Below are 1000 nucleotides of genomic sequence, written 5' to 3'. Positions count from 1 at the left end.
TCTTCAGCATGGCTAGACAAACAGAAAAGGTTAAGATATAAACATTGATTAAACTGGTTGGCAAAGCTTAAAACAATACTTCATCATACCCGAAACACAGACTTGCAGCAAGAGTCAAATTCCCTCAAAACAGAGATGAGACAGACAGACAGAGAGAGAGACAGACAGCCAGAGACAGACAGAGAGACGGGCGAGAGGGGCGAGAGGGGCGAGAGGGGCGAGACGGGCGAGAGGGGCGAGACGGGCGAGAGGGGCGAGACGGGCGAGAGGGGCGAGACGGGCGAGAGGGGCGAGACGGGCGAGACGGGCGAGAGGGGCGAGACGGGCGAGAGGGGCGAGACGGGCGAGAGGGGCGAGACGGGCGAGAGGGGCGAGACGGGCGAGAGGGGCGAGACGGGCGAGACGGGCGAGAGGGGCGAGAGGGGCGAGAGGGGCGAGAGGGGCGAGAGGGGCGAGAGGGGCGAGAGGGGCGAGACGGGCGAGACGGGCGAGAGGGGCGAGAGGGGCGAGAGGGGCGAGACGGGCGAGAGGGGCGAGAGGGGCGAGAGGGGCGAGAGGGGCGAGAGGGGCGAGAGGGGCGAGAGGGGCGAGAGAGGCGAGAGAGGCGAGAGAGGCGAGAGGGGCGAGAGAGGCGAGAGAGGCGAGAGAGGCGAGAGAGGCGAGAGAGGCGAGAGGGGCGAGAGGGGCGAGAGGGGCGAGAGGGGCGAGAGGGGCGAGACGGGCGAGAGGGGCGAGACGGGCGAGAGGGGCGAGAGGGGCGAGAGGGGCGAGAGGGGCGAGAGGGGCGAGACGGGCGAGACGGGCGAGACGGGCGAGACGGGCGAGACGGGCGAGAGGGGCGAGAGGGGCGAGACGGGCGAGACGGGCGAGAGGGGCGAGAGGGGCGAGAGGGGCGAGAGGGGCGAGAGGGGCGAGAGGGGCGAGAGGGGCGAGACGGGCGAGAGGGGCGAGACGGGCGAGACGGGCGAGACGGGCGAGACGGGCGAGACGGGCGAGAGGG

The 1000-nt window shown here is 70.1% G+C and overlaps 1 protein-coding gene across 1 annotated transcript; it reads left to right on the top strand.

The window, feature by feature from the left end:
- Positions 1 to 135: 135 nt before the first annotated feature.
- LOC147006827 (uncharacterized) lies at positions 136 to 964 on the top strand (the record flags this gene model as incomplete). Its single annotated transcript, XM_085867777.1, has 2 exons — positions 136 to 325; positions 419 to 964. Coding segments are annotated over exons 1-2 (736 nt in total), but the record flags the coding sequence as incomplete, so codon positions are not given.
- Positions 965 to 1000: the final 36 nt, after the last annotated feature.

This window comes from Eptatretus burgeri, unplaced genomic scaffold (genome assembly GCF_056783735.1).
Source record: "Eptatretus burgeri isolate ZD-2024b unplaced genomic scaffold, Ebu_testis_v1 Ebu_testis_scaffold_2953, whole genome shotgun sequence".
In the NCBI taxonomy this organism is placed as follows: Eukaryota; Metazoa; Chordata; class Myxini; order Myxiniformes; family Myxinidae; genus Eptatretus; species Eptatretus burgeri.
This window is presented reverse-complemented; position numbering and strand designations above follow the sequence as displayed.